Source organism: Cimex lectularius, unplaced genomic scaffold (assembly GCF_000648675.2).
Source record: "Cimex lectularius strain Harlan isolate CLEC.00 unplaced genomic scaffold, Clec_2.1 scaffold145, whole genome shotgun sequence".
NCBI lineage: Eukaryota > Metazoa > Arthropoda > Insecta > Hemiptera > Cimicidae > Cimex > Cimex lectularius.
In genome coordinates, this window is record NW_019392922.1 from 210,899 (window position 1) to 234,318 (window position 23,420).

At 36.3% G+C, this 23,420-nt stretch overlaps 1 protein-coding gene across 1 annotated transcript in view; it reads left to right on the top strand.

Annotated features, from left to right (window-relative positions):
- LOC106669188 overlaps positions 1–23,056 on the top strand; it is a 69,314-nt gene extending 46,258 nt beyond the window's left edge. The window contains exons 3-4 of the mRNA XM_014398503.2: positions 20,621–20,842; positions 22,122–23,056. Coding sequence (XP_014253989.1) covers positions 20,621–20,842; positions 22,122–22,370 — 471 coding nt within the window. The 3' untranslated portion in view covers positions 22,371–23,056. The remainder of the gene's footprint in view (positions 1–20,620; positions 20,843–22,121) is intronic.
- Positions 23,057–23,420: the final 364 nt, after the last annotated feature.

Here is a 23,420-nt window from a genome sequence, read left to right on the forward strand (position 1 = left end):
GTTGGGTTTTATTTGAAGGAGTGATACCCCGGATTGCTTAGTTAACCGTTCAACTTTAACTTACACAGTGGAATTTCTATCAAATGACCATATCCGAGAAAAAAATTAATGAATAAACGTCTTAGCGTATCAAAATTTGTGCATTCAATGACAGTCTTGCCGTCTCCTGAGGTGCTCCACATGAACACGATGGGTCTTCCTTTAGACGAAATTAAAACAGTTTTACTGTGAAGTCCCCATGGCTAGTCATTCCTTGAGATATGAAATGGTCGACTGATAGGTGCTTCATTTTCAATCTTTGTCTTATGCTAGGGAATATCTGGAATGTATGGCGCCCCTTGGTACTTAGTCCCACCGACGTTGCCATTCTGTTGTTGCCCAGTTAATGACTTCTTCGACGTTTGTAGCATTGATACTCGGCCGTATATAATTGCTGACCCATACTGCATTTATTACGGCCATTCGCAAATCTATAGGCATCTGTCCTGAAATAACTTGTAGTGTCTCGGTCGATGTTGTCCTATAGGCTTGCATGACCAGCAGTAATGCCTTACCAGTCCTTTGCGCTTTTGTGAGTTCTGCCCAACCTGTTTTATTCATGTGCCTTGACCATGCAGGTGACGCGTACGCTGTAGTTGATTGACATACTGATTGGTACATAATAAGGCTGCTGTTATAGGTGATACCCCACGTTGGTCCACTTATTGCTCTTATTTGGGTGTATAACTCTTGTACTCAATTCTTTAGTGTGGGTTTCAAATTTGGCTCCTTGCCCAATAATAACACCTAACAACTTAACATTTTGGGGACAAGGTATGGTATGACCATTTATTTTACGACTGGAGGACTTGTCACATTCAACTGTCCCTTTAACATAATAATATTACTTTTCTCACTTGTTAATTCAAGCTTTTTATTTGCACACCCATCAGCTAGTAACTCTATGGCCATTTTCCCAGCTTGCTCAAGGCCTGTTTTCGTATCTGCTTGCTGATGATGTTAAGTCATCTATGTATGGGTATGCAAAGAGGACACCTGCTTCGATATCTTATAACATCCTGACGAACAATATGGCCCATAAAAAAGGTCCCAGAACAGAACCCTGTGGGACTCCCATCGTCACTTCCTTACTGCAGAGGTCGCGTGCATCTTCCATTGCCAACACTACATCTTTCCTGCGGTATAAATGGAATTCCATTGCCTACCATTGACCTTGTGCGTCATCTCGGACTTTTCATGGATAAACGACTGACTCGGAATCCCCACACAAAACTGAAAAGACAGCAAACAAAACCGACGTTATAAATGATTAAAAAGACTGATTCACGGTCAAAATTAGACATTGAAAACCAACTTTTAATTTATGCAATCCAATCTAAAATTATCCGTCAAATTATAAATGCTCCTTTTTACGTTTCAAATTACACTATTCATAACGACCTGCACATCCCGTTTGTACATGAACTAGTCAAAACCTGCTATAAAAAATTTCATCGATCACTGAATACACACAATAATCTAAGAGTACGATAATTATAACTTCCAACCCTGCCCGAAAAACCTCCAGGATGATTGAAGCGAAAGTGGCCCCGAGATCTTCTCGCTGAATGAAAATTGAAAAGATTCCAGAGCGGAGTGCCACTGGACAACTTGTCTTACAACAGGGTCAAATGACAAATTCAACATATATACTTATGTACAATATTTGTAGTTGAAAATATCAAATAAATTTAATTTACAAAAAAGTCTCTTCTGCAGTCTAAACATCCTTAAGATTGATATTTCTCATATTTCATTATCTACACGGCCTTTCAAGAGTTGGCAGGGTGTTTTCCTTTGTGCATTATAATTTAAATCATGTGCAATCATGTCAGAAATTCCTGACGAAATGCGATAGAGATCTCCGTTTTGTAGGCCTTGATCTCGAGTCAATCTAGGGCTTTCTGCAGCTACTTTGTTTTCAGAACGCCCTATCTGCTTGGAAAATCAAGCCGCCCACCCTTGAACTCGACTGTTAATATTAAGGCGGGACGGAACACTTCGCAAAACTCGAAGCTTTGGACGGAAGATTAAAATCTTTATCGGCCTCGAAACTTGAAAACTAGCAAAATTCAGCTGTTAGGAGTGATGACATGTGGAAATTCTTTCCGTCTTAATTAGATTCATCATTCGGCCCACTATGCAAATAAACCTTCGAACAGCATTCTTTCTTTATCTCTAGCTATGAAAGAAAAAATCATATTTTCATGAGCTAATTAGCATTGAAATATGAAAATTGAGTTAAAATTGAAAACAGTACATTTTATTTTAAACTGGTTAATTAAAACATGAAATATTTCTTTGAGATTGATACTTGCGATTCTCGTATTTAACTTTTTCTTCAAAAAAATCAAAATTATTAGCGTGTTGAATGTGTCAGTACATATGTTTTATTTCATCCGACCTAATAAAACTAGGAACGATAAACGCGCACACGTTGCGACACTGAATTTTCGCAAGTGTTTTTAACCGATCCCGGTTATTTGCGGTCATAGTGTTTTTTTTCTCTCGCCCCTGACCGCAGAGAAGAACAAAACCGAATCCGCTGAAATGACGAGATGAACGTTTTTATCGGTCTGTTACACGGCTGCGTTAATGTATTTATCATTCGGCAATTTCGCAACAGGCGTTTCACTCACGATCCCATAAAGGATCGATTGCCCAAAACTGTTTCTCATGAATCTATTTCCTCCTAATTCAAATGTGTTAATCTGTAATGTTAACAGACCGGGCCTATATAAAATTTATCAACACTTTTCTAAAAATCCGAAAATTTATTCAAATGGACGAAAAAAGGAAAATGTTGTGTAACGACTTCATCTATTTACTCTGAGGCTGTGTTACAATAGAGAGGGATAAAAGAGGCGGCCACAAGGCCTTCTGCACCTCGATCTGAGTAGATCTATTGTGCTCCTCTGTTTTTTATAACTCACTGGCAGCTTCAGGTTTAATCAACCTCCATAGATTTGCCAGCGGTTCTTTAGTGAAAATCTTGCTTGTGGTTTTTCTTCTTCCTCGTTGCAAGAACCTGCACATAGACCTTCACATATAAAATGTGTACTATTGTCTCCTCTTCCTGGCAGTAAACGCACAGTGTTTCTTCTGTCTGTACTATCCGGTCCGGGCACAAAATAATGGTGTAGCCCAGAGGGCGTCGCAACCTCTCTAAAGCACCAGCTGTACTCGGGTCGGCATGGGCGGCGGGTGCCTTATCAGAGGCACACGACGGTTAGTGTACCAGATCCTGTCTGCATAGACGGGGGAAGGTGCATGACCGTCTGCACTACGGGGTAACAGAAATGTTCCAAAGTTCAGACTCTGTCACACTGGGAATGGACTCGTAGTGGTACGTGGTGACGCCCCTGGCGGGAACTTAGAGAAGAGGCTGTCTTCCACCCGAAACCTTCGCACGAAACTTGCGTATGAGCACCGTTTTACACCCGGCCTCACGGGATACGGCGGATCGGACGGCAGCGTATAAGCGTTGAGGATTATGCTGAAAAGTCCCTCGATTGCGTGAGTAGTGGCGGACGGGAACGGGTAGTGCTACTTTGCACGTAGGTGTAGGCTGGGCTCGATTGGGGGCTTTTACCGTAGGCGGTACTCCTCTGGGGGTGGTTAGCAATTCCACTTTAAACAAAACCGCGCCCGGAGCAGATCCGGTAGTTTCTACGCTGGGAAAGCCCCAATACTCTGGGAGATAGAGTGGCCTTCTCTATCTAGGGAGTGCGCGGTAGACCGGGCTGATGTATTTCAGCTTGGGGAGCCCTTTGCACGCGGCATACGGTCTGATGCTTAATGCAGGCCCGACCACTCGGTATGAGCGAGGTTGTCTTGGCCCTTCGGGGCTGAGCTGCCTCTACACCAATGCTGCGGCAGTTTCACCATTCTGTCGTATGTGGAGGTTCGTCAGCTCTCATCTTGAGAATCAAAACGTCCGATAAGGCCTAATCGGCTAGGTTAAAGATCCTCATTGTTCTTTTTAGGAGGACCGAGTATACGGGAAAGCATGTACTATCCGGTGCATATGCTTTCTTAAGTGGCATTGCCCAGTCAGGAGGCCAATCTGAATCCTGGTTCGGCTGTGGTTACCTTCCAATAAATCCTCTGTATGTTTTACCGATAGATCTATAAATCTCTTCGCCTCATGCTCATGGTATTGTTCCATCAGGTTTTGGCCTCTTTAAGGAAACATTTTAAAATGTATCCTGTTTTGTGGCAGGATGCCAATCAGAATCCTGGTTCGGTTGCGGTTGCCTTCCAATAATTCCGCTGTAAGTTTGGCCGATAGATCTATGAATCTCTTCGCCTCATGCTCGTGGTATTGTTCCATTAAGGACTCATTAAGGAAAAAATTTAAAAGGCAGGATGCTAAACCACAGTGGGGTTCAGGACCTAGAAAGTCCATGGCTCTTTTGCCAAAGTGTCAACCATTTCATTCCCTCTATGCCCCGAGTGCCCAGGGACCCTGTGAGGGTCAGGTCATCAGTGTCCCTGACTTCCGTCAGGGCCTTCATGCAGTTCCAAACTCTTCGCCTTTACCTCAAGTTGACAATTATTATTAATGATTCTTTTTAAAAATAGTTGAAAAATTCTGGCCTTGACAATAAACATGACATCACTAATTATCTATGACAAACATCACGTGTTGACAAGCATCTGATGATAGTCGTTCCACGAGACGTCGTTGCCTGTCTATAAAATACGAAAATTAAGTAAAGTTATTATTAAATTAAGTGCGAGGTCAGAATCTAGCAACTTAGTACGAAAGACCAAAATCGCTTCGTAAACGATGGAACTACCACCTTTTTCAAGCAATGGCCCACTTTCTTAAGAAACTCGTGTTTAGCACACGGGTATTTTCTTGAATCCTGGATATGTAACCTAACCCTAAACATGACACTAGCATTAACCTAATCTAACCCATCTCTAGCCCTAACTTCGCGATTTAATTATCAATTGATAACTGGTTATGGCTCAAAACAACTTGCTTGGAAATAATTTGGTTCAGGAAAAAAAAGATATTCTATCACTATAAATCACCGCAAAATTATGTTTGTCCATAAATATTGTTTAAAAAAACCACAACATATGACTTTGTTTTGGCCAATGATAACAATTTTTGAAAAATTAATTTACAATACAGCTACCTACTTTTGATTTCGTGGTAGAAAAGTGGAAAAACCTACCCAATGGTAGAACTTTGATGATAATACAATGTTGTCTATTTAATAGTGATGTGTGTCACTATCGCTGTCATTGTTATTAGATAGGAAATGGCGAGGTTATTGGAGTTTTTGAGTCGGTTTGGAGGAATAGTTTTAAGGAATTCGTCGGGATGAAAATTTCTGATTTTCCGGATTTATGTTGATAGACGGTTTTATAGAACTTGCCGGTAATAGTTGATAATCTTGGACAAAAGCATTTAGGTCTGTATGGGAGTTTCGTTTTATACATAAAATGGAGCATCAAGGATTTCTCTGAGGATTATTAGGCTGGTAGAATGCGAAAGATATTGGAAAGGCTGGACACACACTTAAGTCTTTAAGTTCATATCGATTTCAGTAAGATGTCAGGAGCGTTTTATTTTTGTGTGAGGTAGTTCAGAACTTTTATCAAGAAGTCGTGAACGAGCCCTCATATCATGTCCTAACTTTTTGATGTTTCATATGTGGAAATTCCGGGTCAAACGTACCACGTACCGCACCTAGTTCGCAGTTGGGATCTTAAAGCATTAACATAAATCCGGTGCAGTACAGGGATATATCTATACAATAAAATTTCAGACGTGGCGTCATTTCTTCTTCATTTTTATCACCCTTTTTCTCTTCATTTTCACAATTGCAAATCCCAGGGAAACATTAATCCACATCAAATCACTTTAGACGAAGATAATCTGTGTTAATTTTCATTCCCTCAAAAAGGCGAAACAGGCGTTTATAGTGCTTCTCTTTGAAGGCTTTTTGTAACTTTTCACAGTAGTTTGAAAATATGAATGGTTAATTGCAAGATTTATTGATTGTAACTACTCATTTCACTCTCGGGATCATTTGTAGAATATTTGATATATTTCCAATATATTATATATATTTTCTAAGTCATTTATTTATCTCGTGTAGAAATGTGTGGTGATTAGTGACCGTAGGCACTCTCAACACGACACACAAGAATGGGACAATTACGCAGAAAACAAACGCTTTGTGCCCTGAAGATGCTCTCTATAAAGATCGAAACGTTGGCACGACAAAGAAAATGTTTTTATAAAACCTACGTCACACCAGACCGCATCTCACGATCTCCGAATAATTTTTCGGTCAAAGTTTTCCCAGATTTTTTTTTAAGTTACAAGGTAGTAAATGTTTATTACATTTTAGGGTATGAACAAAAAGCACTCTTGGTTCACACCTTCCTTGATTTTCTGCTTCTTCTGGTTTCTACCAAGCTTTAAGTTATTTTTTTCCATGTATTATTCAACTACTTTTTATTTATTAATAAGAAATAAATTAGGATTTTGAATAAAAATATATTTTTAGGAAGTCTTGGTAGGCATTTTCTAACACCATAATTTAGGAAGTGTTCCAATTGATATTTAAAGTCTAGTCATACTTATGTCTTAATTTTGCGAACAACTAGGTTTATCATCATTTAGCTCGATTCAGTGGAAGAAATCGTCCCGGAATTACAGCATTCCATTAGAGGTCTGAAACGTCCATCCACTGCCGGATTGGCTTTTATGACTGGTTGTAACTCCGATTTAAAAATGATCCAGCTAATTGCAAGATGTTTTACCCGGCTCGCTTGATCCCGTGCAAAAGCATTTTACCGACGGGCGATTACGAGTTTTAACTGGAAAATTCCCATCGTCGACAAGGATGATCGTTCGCTCCGTCATGATTGTACCTTCAATTCGTCCACGACCTGATTCGTCTGTTCCGGATAGGCAAAACTGTAAATAAATAACCTTGCAGCCCTTATACCATTTACCAAGCATTTTATACACAAATGGAACATTGTGAAAACTATCATGTTTGAAGTTGCAGTTTTATGCTGTACCCTATCAGTAAATGCCAATTTCTAACTCGTGATTGATTCTTAAATACGAAAAAAAGAAAAATTTTGTCTTGTATTTTATCTTTCAATTAAATAAGGCTTTTAGTTGAGATAAAAAAGTCAATGGCACGAGCGGGATTCGAACCCACGATCTTCGGCTAGATACGCCGCTGCTCTACCACTTGAGCTATCATGACCTCGATCCACTCTGACACTACCTTCCCATCTCAACCCCACCTTTTGAATTTTCCCTCCTTTTTTTGCCATTTTTCAAATGTGTAATCTATTTGATTCTCGGCGACAAATGACACTTCTCAAGTGGTAGAGCAGCGACGTATCTAGCCGAAGATCGTGGGTTCGAATCCCGCTCGTGACACTGACTTTTTTATCTCGACTAAAAGCCTTAATTAATTGAAAGATATTAATTTGTCAAGCGGACCATGAAAACTAGTGAACTTGTATTTTATATTTATTTTCACAATGGTTAAAAAAGCGTCGTAAATCATATATACAGTTTCGACGATAAAAACGGATTAGAAGGTAATTAAATTGTGCTTTAATTAATCATTCAAGAAAAACTATGGATTATACATTCTACCCGTGTTAGTTTTCAAGACGGAACAAAAGGTTTTAATTATTTATAGGTCCAGACAGCCAAGGTGGGTCCATACAAGGCACGAGAAGCATTTTTCTTCTCCATTTTTAATTTTGTCCGAATGTAAATTACGAATTATACACATCGTTGAAAACTGAATTAATTACATAATTATTAATCCCACATAATGACGGTTGTGTTTATTTTCTTAGTGTACGGAGTTTTAATTTCATCACAAGGCCTATGTTACCCAGGAAGGAATCTTTCTTTTTACTTTTATTTGGAAGAATTGAAAAATTAATTAATTGTTTGATATTTTATTATCACGTCATAACTCTTCAGAATCATATCGCCTGAATTATCTGAATATGTACCTTAAGGGTGAATTGTTGTAACAATCCCAGAGCAAACTTATGTGTCTTGCGGGCGATTTTTTAAACATAAACTATGACAAATTTTCTAAATAGAAAACATAATTATTTTTATATTTATTGATAACGTCTGGCCTCTCTGTTTGTTTAAACTCGCTGCATACTATTTAAATTATACTTTCAATGTAGGCCAAAGATTCCATAATGAAAATGGCCAACTGGCTTTATTCTACTACGGTCACATATGGAACCTAGTACGGTTGTCGAAAAACACTGTAAAAGAAGACACAAAATCAAAATTTCTCATGTCTTAACAACACTGGGGCAATCAAACTGCAGCGATGGAAGTGACACTGGGTCACTTTGTATACATACATCCAGAGAATGGCACACCAAAATGTAAAGGTCGTTAAAAAATAAAAATAAGTGAAACGGTTACCAGGGCCTGACAAAATGAATTTCCCTTGTAAATTAAAATAGAAAAAAAGCTGGTAGGAAAATAAATCCTACTGGTTAATAGAGAGGCTGCAGAAATGGTTCTAAAATGGAGAAGTGTGTGCTGGTGAGGGTACAATTTTTGCTCTATCAAAACGTCTTTGCCCCATAATATCAATTTTCCTAGCTGATTTTCATCCGATAGAACTGTACAGAAGAAGTACTCAAAATGGGACTGAAAAGTGCGCAGATCTCAGACACCGAAGGCACTCCTCTATCTTCAAAAATGGTCTGGGAATGCCTAAAATACCATAAAACCTTGAAAAATACAACCAGGTAACCCTGAGGTAATGGGATTGAAGGCAGACGACTAGCAAAAGGTGCAGTCCTTTCGACCTTTAAACCAGAACTGTAAATCGAACCAACCCTAAACATGCTACAGGCAGAAATATACTATGGACGGAAAAAATGACTAAACTACTAATTCACCAGATATAAACGAATCAAAGAAATTTCTCAACCAAAGAACAAATCTCTCTCTCACTCTCTCTCTCTCTCTCTCTCTCTCTCTCTCTCTCTCTCTCTCTCTCTCNTCTCTCTCTCTCTCTCCCACTCTCCCATTCTCTCTCTCGCTCTCTCTCTCGCTCTCTCCCTCTCTCTCTCCCTCTCTCTATCTGCCACTCTCTCTCTCCCACTCTCTATCTCCCACTCTCCCTCTCTCCCACTCACCCTCTCTCCCACTCTCCCTCTCTCCCACTCTCTCTCCTTCCCACTCTCTCTCCCTCTTTCTCTCTCCCACTCTCTTTCTCACACTCTCTCTCTCGCTCACTCTCTCTCACTCTCTCTCTCTCTCTCATTCTCTCTCTCTCTCTCGCTCTCTCTCTGCCACTCTCTCTCTCCCACTCTCCCCCTCTCCCACTCACCCTCTCTCCCACTCTCCCTCTCTCCCACTCTCTCTCCTTCTCACTCTCTCTCCCTCTCTCTCTCCCACTCTCTTTCTCACACTCTCTCTCGCTCACTCTCTCTCTCTCCCACTCTCTCTCTCACTCTCTCTCACTCTCTCTCTCTCTCTCTTCCCACTCTCTCTCCCTCCCACTCTCCCCCTCTCAATCTCTCTCTCTCTCTCTCTCTCTCTCTCTCTCTCTCTCTCTCTCTCTCTCTCTCTCCCTCCCTCTCCCTCTCTCAGCTGGCAGAAGTTCGGAAAGCTTCGTTAAAGCCTGGGGAAATAAGCGAAGTATTTAATAAGCGAAGTATTTAAAATAAGCGAAGTAGGAAAATATAGAAGTACTTTCCTTGGCTGGATCATTTAGGGTCAATTCCAAAATGATCTGTTAAGTCAATGAAAAACGGAGACTACAATCACACAGTTGAACTATTTGCAACAGATTTTTTTTATTACGAATAACAATATTTATATAGAATGTTGTGTCTTTTATTTTTAAATAAACCGACATGTTAAAAAACAGCATTTGGAACAAAATTGATTAATTTAACGTGCCTGTGTTTATTTTTGAAAGGTACAACAGTTTTTTCATTTTTTTCTACACAAAGCCTATTAGTTTGACTTGCATACAATATGTCTCACACGGAGGCCTTTTATTAAATCAAATTTACGAGCTTTTTCAGATTAATGGGTTTACTTTGCGCTCAAGGGTATTGCGCCCGTGCTCAAATGGGAAACAAATCGGAGAACATATTTTGGAAGCTGCCCTTGGCAGAAGGTGGGGCCAGTTGGCCAACTCCAGACGCACCTTCGGTGACATTTACAACCGGTCCCGAGGAGCATAAATTACCCCATTCGTAACTTCGAGATGCTAGGACGCTCCATTTATCCAATTTGGTTATCTTCCATTGACCGTTTGACCGAAAACCGAGTCACTTAAGGTTTAATGGTCGTACGTGTGAAATTGGTCTCGATTTTCTTTTAAAAATTATTGCCCGGTGTTTCAATGTATAAAAAATTCGTTTGATTTTGCAATTTTAATAGGCTTTCGCAACACTGCAAAGGAACATTTGTCAAAAGATCTTGATTGATGCTTGAAGAAAGAAGTCTCGTTGATGGGCTATCACTCATTTCAAATCGGCAGATCTTTATCCTTCGGAAATTAAAATTGGGATCGCAAACGTTAACAGCCGAAAGAAAATTATCACTTAATCAATTTTGGCCGGTCAAGTTAAGAAACCGAGACTCGGACTTTTTGCTCACTTCCAAAACTCGATTGGGTCTGTGATAAAACTGAACGTCCATTGTTCAGGGTTATCGTTTCAATCGAGCCATTAGGTCAATAATGTTTGCTAATCATCATGCATCACCTTTTTCTTTCACCCTTTCAAAATTATAAGCGTAACAATCATAAATAAGGCTGTTATCTTTAGATAAAAATAGCTATATTATTTAACTGATCTTTTCTTGCCACAAATGGTGTATCGTAAAGAAACTCAATACTTTTGTTGTTGTTGGCTAAATCTTAGTTTATACAAATCTAGGAAGATTTAACCTGAATTTAACCTTTAAAACAAAATCAGTTTTGGTTTAATCAAGCCAAAAGAGGTTCACACCAAAAACGGTGGTCCGACAAAGATCAAGGTCCGGCATCTCGTCGTGATATGGCATTAACTTAATTTAAACTGTCGGAAATTTTTGGGCGGGATTTCTTTTGAAAAAAATAAATAAAAGGCCGGCTTGGCGGGAGCGTGTTGGAACACAGACGGTGATTTAGAAATCCCCAGGCGTCTGTGTAATATCTGTGTAATTGTGAGGAAGGGAAAATTAATCCGTTATGAGAGGTCACGAAAAAATGAATGAGATTAGAGATGATTTTAACGTCACGGTAAGCGTTTTAAACGTCGGGTGGTATTAAAGATACAGCGAAGAAAAATATTACATTGCATTGCACAAAAACTTATCAAAACGGAATACAAGTAAAACATCCATATGCCGACATCTTAAGAAATAGAAATAATTATAAGTAAACATTTACAATTAATTGTTTAATTAGTCACTCGTTCACGCAATAATTAAGTCACTAGGACACTCACTCCCTCATTCACATATCGGCCCGTACAATTATCATTCATTTACTCGCTCGTTTTCTCTACAAGCCGTCTGAACAATCGTTCAGTCGCTCACGTTCTCACTCATTCACATTTTATTCACTCACTGCTTCACTAAATCACATACCTTGTCGGTCATTCGTTATATTGTTTAGTTAGTCACTCACTCATCATGCGATAATTATCTCACTAGAACACTCACTCCCTCATTCACATATCGGCTCGTACAATTATCATTCATTTACTCTCTCATTTTCTCTACAAGCCGTCTGAACAATCGTTCAGTCGCTCACGTTCTCACTAATTCACATTTTATTCACTCACTGCCTCACTAAATCACATACCTAGTCGGTCATTCGTTATATTGTTTAGTTAGTCACTCACTCATCATGCGATAATTATCTCACTAGAACACTCACTCCCTCATTCACGTATCGGCTCGTACAATTATCATTCATTTACTCGCTCATTTTCTCTACAAGCCGTCTGAATAATCGTTCAGTCGCTCACGTTCTCACTCATTCACATTTTATTCACTCACTGCCTCACTAAATCACATACCTGCTTAGTCGGTCATTGGTTATATTGTTTAGTTAGTAACTCGTCATTCGATAATTAACTCACTAGAACACTCACTCCCTCATTCGCATATCGGCTCGTACAATTATTATTCATTTACTCAATCATGTCAAGGACATATACAGACTGCTCACTCTTTTATGCTCTTAATCTCTCATTATCCCACTAGATTTCATACCTGTTCAAACCCTCAGTCGGTCATTCATTCATTCTTTGGTTAATTAACACACTAGTACAGTCGGTCATTCACATATTTACTCGTTTAGAAATTAGCATTTGTACTCACTCGTTTTCTCTACCGGTCATTCATCCAATAATTTAATTAATCATTTCCTCTAATTAACTAATCAAGACCCTCATTTAAACAATTATTCATTTATTTACTCATCAAACAACCCCCATATTTACTCTTCTGGTCATGCACTCACCCTCGCAATTATTTATCAACTGGTTCCATACAAAGAGTCACTCACTCTCTCATTTATTGACATTCTTTCTCATTAATTATCTCACAACTGATTATTCAGAAATCGTAAGATACGGTCTGGTGAGATGTAGGTTTCACAAAAACGTTTTCTTTATCTTGCCAAGGTTTCGATCTTTATTGAGATCATCTTCAGAGCCTGGGATTTACAAACATGTTTACATTAAAAAAAAACATGTAGGATGTGGAAAAAAATGAATTTATACAATGCAAATAAATATTTTTTTATATTCAATCAAAGTATTTCTGAATAATCACCGACAAACGGTCACTAATCAGCACACATATCTCACTAATTCACATACATATTCATTTTATCACTCATTTACTCAACCTTTTTGTCAATCAATCGCTCCTGCACTAATTAACACTAGGTACTCATTCTCTCATTAATAACAGATTCAATCATTAGTAAATTTACTCATTCAATTATTAGTATACTTAATATTTAAATAAATCACTTGCTCATTCATTCAGTCCATCATTCACCCACTCATTTTTTTTGCAGGCTATTCGTTCAATCGTTTAGTTAGTGCGTGCACTAATTAACTGACCAGGACACTCCATCTCTCATTCACAATATTTACTCATTCAATCAATCACACACCCACACACTCATTTATAACATTAGGCACTTATTTACACACTTCTTCGAGTAATATATCACAAGATCACTTACATATCCATTTACTGTGTTGTTCATTCATTTAATCGTTTCTACTAACTCACCTAGACAAACACTCATTTACTTATTCGCCCATTTATACATACAATCATTAACGCATTTACTATCTGCACCATTCTTTCACGTATACACTCATTTTATCCTTTGGCATCCATACAATGGTTCAGTCACTCATTCGAATCACGAAGACACTTACTCTCTTATTCACTTATTTAATTAATTATTAAATCATTTTTTTAAGTAGGTTATTCATTGAATCGTTTAGTTATTGGCTCGCTTATTATTCACTTACAAAGACACTCACTTGTTTAATTCACGTATTTAATCTTTCATTTGGAGCGTCGGTGGCCGCAACGGTTTAGGCGTTGACACGGCGCTCATCACTAAGGTAAAGGTCACGGGTTCGAATCCAGCGGCCGTGCATTCGAGCCCGACAGACTTACAAATTTTTTTTTTCCAAACACACAGAGTTTACATATTTCGCTCATTTTATCTGTCGGACACCACGCAATCATTCGCTCACTTATTATCACTTAATCGTTCACCTTCACATTGAATAGTTATCGATCAATTCAACGAGTTCAATTTACTCATTGCCAAGCAATCGCTCACTCACTTGACTATTCATTATTCAAATCCCAAATCAAATTTTCTTTAATATAATATTTATTCAGAAATCGTGAGATGCGGTCTGGTGCGATGTAGGTTTCAGAAAAAACATTTTCTTTATCGTGCCAACGTTTCGATCTTTATTGAGATCATCTTCAGGGCCTGAGATTTACAAACATCGTTTACATTTAACAAATACATGTAGGATGTGGAAAAAAGTGAATTTATACTATGCAAAATATGTTTTTTTTTTATATTCAATCGAAGTATTTCTACTCACTCAATGTGTTTTTTTGAATTGCACAATTACACAGAAGACAAACACTTTGTGTGAGTAGAAATACTTTGATCGAATATAAAAAAAAATATATTTTGCATTGTATAAATTCACTTTTTTCCACATCCTACATGTATTTGTTAAATGTAAACAATGTTTATAAATCCCAGGCCCTGAAGATGATCTCAATAAAGATCGAAACGTTGGTACGATAAAGAAAATGTTTTTTCTGAAAGGTACATCATACCAGACCAATTTTTCAAATGGAAAAATGGCAAAAAGGAGGGAAAATTAAAAAAAGGTGGGGTTGAGATGGGAAGTTAGTGTCCGAGTGGATCGAGGTCACGATAGCTCAAGTGGTAGAGCAGCGGCGTATCTAGCCGAAGATCGTGGGTTCGAATCCCGCTCGTGCCATTGACTTTTTATCTCAACTAAAAACCTTAATTAATTGTAATATATTAATTGGTCAAGCGGACCACGAAATTAGTGAATTTAATGATAATGACACAAATGTTTTTGCAATTTATGATTTTATATAATCAAGTCGTTTTTTATTTTTCAATTTGGTTATTCGAATTTGAGACGAGCAAATAAGAAAGTAAACTGGTGTCGCAGAGATCCCCGTGCATTCCCACCGTGATAGATAGTTAATCAAGGCACAATAAAACTGGTTTTTTCCCTTTTGATTCGAAGATATAAATTTCCAAGACGCGCCTTCTAGAAACCCTGTCTAAATGCAAACTGGGACCGGTCACGCCCTTAAACGGGAATAATAACCGAAATAATCTCACGTACTTGTAACATCCGCGCTTTATTTATGGTCGGTGGATTATATAACGTTTCAGGGGGAAAAAAATGTGCCGTGACCTTTAAACAATTCGGAATGTTGTGATTAACGTGACTAATCGCGGATTCCAACGCCTCGACAAATTCTTTCAAAAATATTAATTTATTTTTCTTTTTGGGGGGTATGTCTGAAAGTTGGCTTTTTCTTGGCCAACGCCTGCGCCTTGTACAGTGACATATAGCATATATCGTTTTTGGGTTTCTCGTTTTAAATTGTCAGGTCATGCCTTAAGATTTTTTCGGCGTGGGCACGTTAAACCCCGGTCCTGGGTGTGGTCTCCATGACGTTCAAATTTTTCGAGTGACATGGCCTCAAAAGTCCAAACCCTATGCGTCCTATTAACTTTTATTCAAACTTCTTTTTTTTTAATCAAAAAGCTATTTTTCATATCTAAGAAGCCTTGTTTAGACGCGTAAGAATAATTCAGAACCAAATCGAATATCTTATTCTTCCATTTCAATTTCAGCATGTACGAATTTTTCTTGGTTTCATTAGATAAATAGATAACGATAATTAATACGAAAAGTTTCTTTTATTCCTTTCATCAAAGCTAGGACGCATTAGAAGAGGAAAGGTTGTTATTTTATCTCTCTTGATGATCGCTTTCACTTATTACTTTTCAATTGGGTTCACTCGATGCCGATATATCATCTTTCGGAAGTAATTTACCGCTCAGCGTGACATTTTTTTCATCTATAAATAACGATCAAATGTTTAGTTCAATAATAATCATAACCAAATATGTTCCTGGAGAGAAATCGAGACATGCTAAGCTCAAATAAAATTAATTATCTAAAGATTAAAGTGCCTATTATTATTGTTATTTTCACTAATTTTATTTAAAATTGGGCAGCCACAATTTGATTTTTGTATCTACTACAGTAGGTTTACATACGTCTTGTATTATTATGTACAACTCATATTTTTTTCATCTTCTGTAAATAATTTTCTGCTTTACGTTCTTTCTGATCAATTGTTTCTATTTGCAATTATTTATTCCCCAAGCTGTACTAAAAGTATAATTATTTTCTCTAATTAACGATGAATTAATAATATTTGTACTTTCTCAACACCTAATCGTGTCCAATTAAGCCAATTACTATTTTTTCCTGATTTTTATTACAATAATCAGAGAAATTCTTTTTAAAAAGTCCTAAGACTTTATTATCTCTTGATTATTGAAGAATTTGACACATTAATAATTTAATATTAGTTTCATTTTGTCGTTTATTTAATAAAAATATAGCTTTATAATTGTACATCAAATAAATTCCATACTTTCAATAAATCTGACGATTTTTTTTTCTGGAGTTAGTGTTTGTAATTAATATTTTTTAGTTAAAATTAAATGTTTTTTTACCTCCTAAATGGTTTATTCACTAATTGTGTTTGTAATTAGATGACGGTTTGTTTTTCATTACTATTTTCTGCACCAAATTACAATTTTTGTAGATTTATTAAATAATTTCATAAATAAAGGTCAATTTAAGCATTGTGAAAAAATATATTTCTGTGTTAAAAACAAACGGTTATCCAGGTTTTCGTGTAAGAATTAGAGAATTTCTAAGAAAAAAGTCTTTGAAGGGGGTTTTTTCTCTTCGAGTCGGTTTATTCGCAAATTGTGTTAGAATTAGACAGATCACATTTGATATTTAATACTATTTTGACTTTTTCTGCATCCAATTACAATTTTTCTAGATTTAATTAACGGATTTAATAAATCGAAAACTTAAAAGTACAATTTTCCAAATTAATTACTTTAAATAAAGAACAATCCCAACGTATTGAAAAAATATATTTCTTAGAAAAATACAAAGGGCTTTCCAGGTTTTCGTGTACGAATTAGAGAATTTCTTAGAAAAAAGTCTTTGAAGGGCGTTTTTTCGCTTGAGTCGGTTTATTCGCTAATTGTGTTCGAATTAGACAGATCACGTTTGATATTTTATACTATTTTGACTTTTTTGCATCCAATTACTATTTTTCTAAATTGAATAAATCAAAAACTTACAACTACAATTTTCTAAATTAATTACTGTAAATAAACAACCCTCCCAACGTATTGACAAAGTATATTTCTTAGAAAAATACAACCGGTTTTCCAGATTCTCCTTGTGCAAATTAGAGAATTTATCCGAAAAAATGTTCCTTCGAGTGTCTTTTCTCTTAATCGGTTAATAGGTTTTAGAATTAGGTTTGCTTTTCTTCATTTTTTTGAGTACATTTTTTTAGAAATTGTTTAGTCCCATCATGAAAATCTGGAAAACCGTTTGTTTTATGCAAGAAATAAACGTATATATACTACGATAAAAGAAAATTCTTTTTCTTCAAATACTTTTTTCTTAGATATTCACCAATTCATACACGCAAACCTGGAAATCCATTTGTTTTTAAACCAAACAATTGTTTTCAATATGCTTAAATTTTCTTTATTTTCTTTCATTTTTTTTAAATTGTTAGTTTTATCTTGAAAATCTGGAAAACAGTTTTTTTTAATCCAAAGAATACACCTATATACACTACGATAAAAGACAAGACTCTTTAAAAACTTTTTTTCTTAGAAATTCGCTAATCCTTACACGCAAACCTGGAAATCCATTTGTTTTTAAACAAAAAAAAATTTTCAATGTGATTAAATTTTCTTTCATGTTTTTTCTTAGAAATTTTTAGTTTCATCTTGAAGTGAAACTTCTTCTTTCTCACTCAATCTCTCAATTTGTCGGCTAACTGTAAAAATAAAAATAACGAGTATCATTTAGCGTTAACGAGTATACAAACTTTTCACACGTTCTATATGATTTATGGCGGTGTAGATAGCCAAGCGAAAATCGAGATGCCACGCCTGTTCGAAATGGTATAACTCGGACAAAAAAATCTAAAGTCTTCATTATCAGATTTTCAAAACGCCGAGTCGAGATATCCTTGAACTTGTGATTTCATGGCGATAGGATTAAAAGATAACATGTAGATCGTGTTTCGTGCTCTCCCCGGCTGTCCTTTGCTGGAGGATATAACAGCTAAATTAATAGACAACCTTATTCTATTTAAAAATTGCCAGCAGGGGATAAATTGCTGTTAAGTGCTTTGGTAGCGTGTTGTGTTCAATCGGGCCAACGAGTCGGTTCGTTGCCCGGCTCCGTTTACTCCTCGGCCACAACCAGTTTTCAATGAAACGGAAAGTGGTTCATCATTTGACCTATCGCTGATAGTCTTTTTCGGAAAGGACTTTTGCTTTTTAGCTGCCTGAGAGACATCGTTTCTTCTTCCACTTTCCCTCTCGGAGCATCGCACTGTGACGTAAACTTACACACTTAAAAACATTATCCTATAAAACTTAAAAAATGCCTCTTTGAACCCTCATACCTACTATCCTATTGTGCATGCTAAAACCCCATTCTTCACTTTAATACAGTAATCATTAATTTTTCATCTCAACCAAGACCTAACATAAAAATAATAATTAATGGAAATAAGTAATTTGGTCAATTAGACCTCTAAACATAAATGGATTATTATTTAATAAGTAGAAGTATTACTTCACTAACAGCCCCCTTGGCCACTTCATTTGTCGCTGAGAATCGAATCCTGATTACACGACATTTGAAAAACAAAAAGGTAGGAAAATTCGAAAGATTTTAGGTTAAAATGAGTAGTTGGTGTTCGAGAGGATCGAAGTCACGATAGCTCAAGAGGTAGAGCAAAGGCGTATTTAGCCGAAGGTCGTGGGTTCGAATCCCGCTCGTGACACCAACTTTTTCATCTCAATCAAAACCTTATATAAAAAGCATAATTAACTGGATTAAGTAATTTGGTCAATTAGACCACTAAACGTAAATGGTCATTTAACTTGGTAATATTTAATTAATCATTAATTTTTTTAATGATTACATTTGAATTTGGCTTATCGATTCCGTTCTGTCCAATTTGATTTTTGTGTTTCGGGTTTTGTCAATAAAGTTAAGTATGTCAATCTAATGTTTGATTTCATAGTCATATACACTTTCACCACTTAATTAGGAATGGCCTGGCTAATTTATAAAACTTTAATTTACTACACACTAGAAGTATTTTAAATACTTTTTGAATATGAAAGGGGTCCGCCCTGGATTCTGTTCTGTGAAAGGGTCCGATGGGTAAAAAGTTTAAGAAGCCCTAGACGCCTTCGTTTAGCGGGTTATACCATACAGGAAGACCGCGAAGTCGTGATGGTTTAGACTAGATTTTGCCTTATTTCTACCACGACAACAAGAGTATTTATCATTTCTATACCTTTTTCTTTTGATTTTCAATGTCATGTTGACTACAGCAGTTTAGAAGCTGTAGTAATTGGAAGAAAAAAATACATACTACTAAATCATCATTTTAGCTCAATTTTTAAATTAAATCTTTTAAAAATCTATGTAAATAATTTATTCCCTTTGAAAATAAATTTTTAATAAACCTCTAATTTTAAGTACTTATACGCGAGTTTGGGAAGCCCTGATATAGACGCCTTCGTTTCGCTGGTTATACCATACCGGAAGACCGCAAAGTCGTGTTGGTTTAGCCTAGCTTTTGCCTTATTTCCACAACAAGCGCATTTATCATTTTTGTATTTGGTTTGAGTTTACCTACCTATTGGTTCGGTTCTGCCCAATTTGATTTTTGTGTTTCGGGTTTTGTAAATAAAATGAAGTATGTTAATCTAATGTTTGATTTCATAGTCATATCCACCTTCACCACTTAATTAGGAATGGCCTGGCTAATTTATAAAACTTTTAATTTACTACATACTACAAGTATTTTAAATACTTTTTGAATAGGAAAGGGGTCCGCTCTGGATTTTGTTCTGTGAAAGGGATCCGATGGTTAAAAGTTTAAGAAGCCCTAATATAGACGCCTTCGTTTCGCTGGTTATACTATACTTGAAGACTGCGAAGTCGAAATGGTTTAAACTAGCTTTTGCCTTATTTGTACCACGACAACAAGCGCATTTATCATTTTTATATTTGGTTTGTGTTTACCTACCTATTGATTGGGGTCCGCCCTAGATTTTGTTTTTTAGAAAGAAATACGATGGGTAAAAAATTCGAGAACCGCAAATATAGACGCCTTCGTTTCGCTGGTTATACCATACAGGAAGACCGCAAAGTCGTGATGGTTTAGACTAACTTTTCTTTTATTTCTACCACGTCAACAAGAGCATTTATCATTTCTATATCTTTTTCTTTTTATTTTCAATATCAAGTTTGTTTAGAAGCTGCAGTAATTGGAACAAAAAAAACACCTACTATTAAATCATCAGTTTAGCTCAATTTTTAAATTAAACCTTTTAAAAAAACTATGTAAACAATTTCTTCACGTTGTAAATAAATTTTTAAAAAATCTCTAATTTTAAATGGTTGTATGCGAGGAGTCCATCCTGGATTTTTTTCTGTTAAAGGAGTCCGATGGTTAAAAAGTTCGCGACGCCTTGTTTTCGCTGGTTATACTATACGGGAAGACCGCAAAGTTGTGCTGGTTTAGTCTAACTTTTGTTCTATTTCCACCACGACAACACGCGCATTTATCATTTCTATTTCTTTTTTTATTTATTTATGTATTTAATTTTTTGTACAGTTGGTAGCAGAGGTGAGGAGCATCTCGGTGCCGACGGGCAAGGAGACACCTATCACCCCGGCCAAATCTACACCGAGGCCGACGTACCACAAACGAGTACTGGCACCGGCGCCAGTAAGCGAGTACACCGATGAAAACCCGGAACCGGCTCCTCTCGACCCAAGCTACGTACCGATCACATACAAGTTCATCAAGGCTCTCGCCGCTGATAAAATCTACTACGTAAGAATTTTCAATTATCGATTCTTACTATCTAATTAATTTATTTACAAAAACAAAGCAGATTCAAGGATTTAAACGTACACTGATCAATTTCACCTTTCTGATTGACTGAAAATTTCTTCAGATCTACTACAAATGTGTCAAACTGCTTCCTCTCTCTCCCTCTCCCTCTCATTCTCTCTCACTCCCTCCCTTTCTCTCTCTCTCTCTCATTTAATTCATTTCTCTCGTTTTCATTCTCTTTTTCTCTCCCTTCCTTCAACACTATCTCCCATTCTCCCTCTATCTCTCTCATTCTCTCTCTTTCTCTCTCTCTCACTTTCTCTCTCTCTCTCTCTCTCTCTCTCTCTCTAACTAACTAACTATCTATCTAATCCTTTATTTACCTCTATTTCTCACTCTATTCTATATTTACTTCTCTATCTCTACTTTTCTATTTGTTTCTTTATATTTCTTTCTTTCTCCACTTTTTCAATTCTCTCGATTTCTCTCTCTCTTTTTCTGTTCCTTCCCACATCTCACTCTCACACTTACTATTCATTTGTCTGTATCTCTCTCCCACTCTCACTTCCTTTTCTATTTGTTTGTCTCTGTTTCTCTCCGCCTTTTCATTATTACTTATTTCTCTATTTTTCTATATTTTCCTTGCTATTATTTATTTATATTTTTTAAATGCCTTTCTCTCGTTTTCACTCTCTTTTTCTTCCTTCCTTCAGCACTATCTCCCATTCTCTCTCTCTCTCTCCCTTTCTCTCTCTTTCTTTCTTTCTTTCTTTCTCTATCTCTCTCTAACTCTCTTTCTTTCTTTTTTGTTTCTATATTTCTCTCTATTATTTCCTTTCTAAAATATTTATTTGCTTACATTTCCCTCTCTATCTATTCCTTTATAATTATTCCTCTCTATTTCTTTCCGTATTTTTCATTTCCATTATTTATTTGTGCATGCTCTTTCTACGGGTATTTTATACTCGTCTGCTTTTCTTGTTTCTACTCTTTATCGGTCACTTTACTTTCTCTCCTCTCTCTCTCTCTCTCTCTCTCTCTCTCTCTCTCTCTCTCTCTCTCTCTCTCTCTCTCTCTCTCTCTGATCTATGTCTTTCTAGCTTCTGTTCTCTGTCTTTCCCTCTCTTTTTCTCTTCTTTTTATTTGTTGCTATTTACACAAACCGTTGCACTTTGAAAACACTGCAGCTTTTTATTGAGATCACTGTACTGTACGGTGTGCTGTATAAATTGATTTAATGTATATGTATGTCTATATGTAAATTTTTATATTTCAGATACCGATTGCAATTAGGAACGTTCCGTTCTACGGAGCCTCCGATGAAGGCGAGGAACCGCCTGTTGTGGCTTACAGGACCATCGAATACTTCCCTAAGAAATACGACTACAAGTACACCAAACAGAAACCGTCCTACTACGTACCCAAGCCGTACCCGGTCCAGAGGGTGCCTACGAAAGGCGGCTACCCAAAAAAGGCGACAGCTCAAACGGACAAGTACTATTACTACGAAAATCAAACCCAATAGTCTTTAAAAGGTCCGCAAATTCGGGAAAGTAAGGATAAAACAGGAATTCGTAAGTGTCAAAATTTATTGTTCGGACTATTTTCATCTGTCTTTTGATCCGTTTTTTATTATTAATTTCCCGATCGATAGAAATAGTCCGTACAATAATCAACGTCGAAATGCGCTCAAAACTAATTTATGTCAAGTTTGTTTTGAAGCTGTAGTAATTGGAAGAAAAAAAAACATCTACTACTCAATCATCAGTTTCGCTCAATTTTTAAATTACACCTTTAAAAAAAACTATGTAAATAATTTCTTCCCTTTGTAAATAAATTTTTAAAAAACCTGGTTTCCGTGTTTCCTGTTTGGTCAAATTTTTAAAAGAATTTATTTGTTCTTCCTTTTTAAAATTATAGAATAAATGTTTACGCAGTATTTTAAAATTAGTTTAAGTATTTTTTTTTTATATTCAGTATTTTATTTTTCAGGAAATATGTTGCTTTCCTACTTGTTTAATATTACGCCTACCTCATCAAAATTACATTAGAATTTGTCTTTTCTTCTGTAGAAAGTTTTTTTTTGGTTCTTGAAGAATTGCAATCTTTCTCTTAATTTACCATGTTAATTATTAAAAACCACAGTGTGCCATTGAAATTTAAATTATGTACTTTTTCTTTTGTAGATGGAATAAAATAACTACATATTTTGTACATTTTGTTAAGCGAGTTAACCCCCATGATCACATTTGTCCTTTTTTTAATTTTACAGATGCAATTTAATTTATTTTTAAACGGGTAAAAGTGGGCAAGGTAAGTTTCAAAGTTTTAAGACTACCCTGAAGCATTTTAGAAAATCAGTATTTTTTAATTTATAGTATAAAATAAAATTGTTCAGAATTCATGGTGCAGATCATTTCTGCTTTAATTACAAGTATAAGATTTTCAAGTAAATGTTGTTTTATTTTTTACCTTTCAATATTAAAAACCAGTACCAGTTGTACCAAACACAGTAATACAAAAATTATACAAAACTTTACAAAATTAAAATTCTGCATAACATGGGCAACAAAGA